The sequence below is a fragment of the Atta cephalotes genome (genome assembly GCF_000143395.1).
Source record: "Atta cephalotes unplaced genomic scaffold scaffold00009, whole genome shotgun sequence".
Lineage (NCBI taxonomy): Eukaryota > Metazoa > Arthropoda > Insecta > Hymenoptera > Formicidae > Atta > Atta cephalotes.
In genome coordinates, this window is record NW_012130073.1 from 1,111,897 (window position 1) to 1,114,247 (window position 2,351).

The 2,351-nt window shown below is 33.3% G+C and overlaps 1 protein-coding gene across 1 annotated transcript in view; it reads right to left on the minus strand.

The window, feature by feature from the left end:
- LOC105627443 overlaps window positions 1-312 on the minus strand; it is a 2,784-nt gene extending 2,472 nt beyond the window's left edge. The window contains exon 1 of the mRNA XM_012208725.1: window positions 151-312. Within this exon, the coding sequence (XP_012064115.1) occupies window positions 151-174 (24 nt within the window). The 5' untranslated portion in view covers window positions 175-312. The remainder of the gene's footprint in view (window positions 1-150) is intronic.
- Window positions 313-2,351: the final 2,039 nt, after the last annotated feature.

The window sequence follows — 2,351 nt, forward strand, 5'->3', positions numbered from 1 at the left end:
GTAACGTTAATTAATAGTAAAGTAAGTAATATAGTAGTAGTAAGTAAGTAGTATTACTTTATTTTAGTTTTATTGTTGTTTGTTGTAGTGTGTATATATATATATATATATATATATATATATATCTCATTTCGTCGAATGTTTTATTACCTGCAATGGCAGAGACTGCATCATGGAAACTTGAGTCTGATCGTTCGTTACAACTTTGTCGCGTGTCTGGTATCTGCATCTCACGTGAAAACCTCTGCCTTGATTCGTGACCAACTTCAAATGTGGCTGTACCACGATAGTGTTGAAATATTCGATACCACCGTTTTCCTGAAATAAAGACAACGGAACCATAAGTATTAGTTCTGAACTTCATTACAAATGTTAGATTTTACAATCGCTAGAAATAAAAATTCGAGAAATCAAAAATAAATGTCGTAAGAAGCACAGTGTTATATTATCTTTATATCTATATACGTGAAATATGTTGAAATTAATCAGCTGTTGTTTTCGAATGTATTTAATTACTAAAAAAATAAAAATTAAAAAGAGAAAAAATTTCTAATGTATATAAAATTTAATAATAATTTTTTAATTTATTTAAAATTTAATAAAATGTTTGTATAAAAGTTTGTTTTATTGATGAATGATGATCGTGAAAGTTCTTGTAACAGAGAGAAAAATTTTCGAAAAGTTTTATTATTAATATTATTGCAATTAGATCAGAAAGCGAGTAAAATAAGCTTATTACATTAAATTGAGTTGAAACGTTGCATGAAAAGCTAGCTATTATGAATTTTTAAAAAATTGAAGATTAACAGAAATAATGGTTTTTAAATGAACAACGCTTTGCATTCCAATTTTCTTTTCTACCTAAATGTCTATTAAATTTTCTCTTGAGATACTTTTGTTAAACAGACAAACTAGAGATTGTCATTTCTCAATGTTTAGAAGAAAAATATATGGAAAATATGAAAGATAAACGATCATTGAAATGATTTAATTTACTTATATAACTTACTTATCAGCTTTTATTATTTCGGCAAAGTAGAAAATGCTTTTACACGCATGAGACTTGAAGGAGATAACTCAAAGAAACGAGTCTTTTACTAACGTAAAAATATGAAAACGTGGACTTAAAATTTACTCGACTGGGATGACAGAAAGCACGGGAAGATTGAAGTACATAGTTGGTTTTCCTTTTACCAGTCCGTATCGCATGACAGCAGTGTCTTGCAATTGGTACGTAAGAGGAAAAAAAAGACCGGTCAGGATTGTAACTAAAGACACTGGGATCCGCCTCAGCGTTCCTCTCATTATCCCCTTCCCCAATCATAATGAAGCTGCTGGGATCCTTGTTCACCTATTGTTAGGTGGGTGTGTGAAATGTAAAGTCAGCGATCCGACGTCTCTCCGGGCTCTCTTGGGCCGATGCACCGCAGATTGCGAGTATCCTTGCTGAGGTCGAACACTGCACTAGGCTCTACTCGAGGTCATTGCCTGCTCGATATACCCGGTGCTTGTCTAACAATTCATGGCGACAGATCGCTTGGTTATAGTGAAAGATTATTAAATTCCGGTTCGTTAGATACACCAAGTTGTATTTTTATATATGTACGCTACGCATAACAATCAGGAAATTATTTTAAAATCTACAAATTTTGCCGATTTTTTAAGAGGCTGTATCTTAGCTTTCAGAAATCGCAGAATAATTTATCTGAATTCGTTTTAAAGGATGAAATTTTGACTTTGTAATAGTTAAAATGATATTTTTTCGCTCCACCGAATAGTCTTTTTCGCAGATTAAAAATAAGTTAAAATACTGAAAATTTTACTTTCAGACTTTTCACGGGCAAAACAAGGATAGGACGAAAAATATCACCACGTATGTGAAACGTTAACTTTTTTTTTAACGATCTCAGATCAGTCGTTATCCTTCGCAAAGGGTATTATTTTCCCCACTATCATTAATGTCGGTCAAACACTATCGATAATTTGAGGTATTTTTACAAGCGATTTTCCTCCATATTTTCATTACAATTGATGCGACTCCTTGGAACCACGATTAAGCGGATTGCAAAATCGCGTGAGATCTCTCGAAGAAGTTTCGCTATTAGTTTGTCAAGCTGCCACTGCATTTACGGCTCTTCTCCTCATGAAAAGTGATTTTTTTAGAGCTAGTTTGATACTTTAAACCACTTGCTTATAGAGCAGAATCGTTATTATATGGTCGTTCTTCGGGAGAGTGAATCTGCTTAAAGACTATCTCGAAAGAAAGGCACGTCCATTACGAACATTCACTCTCTGTTCCCTCCTCCCCCGGGATAAATAGAGGGTACAGTAGTAGTAGCTAAGAGGCTTCA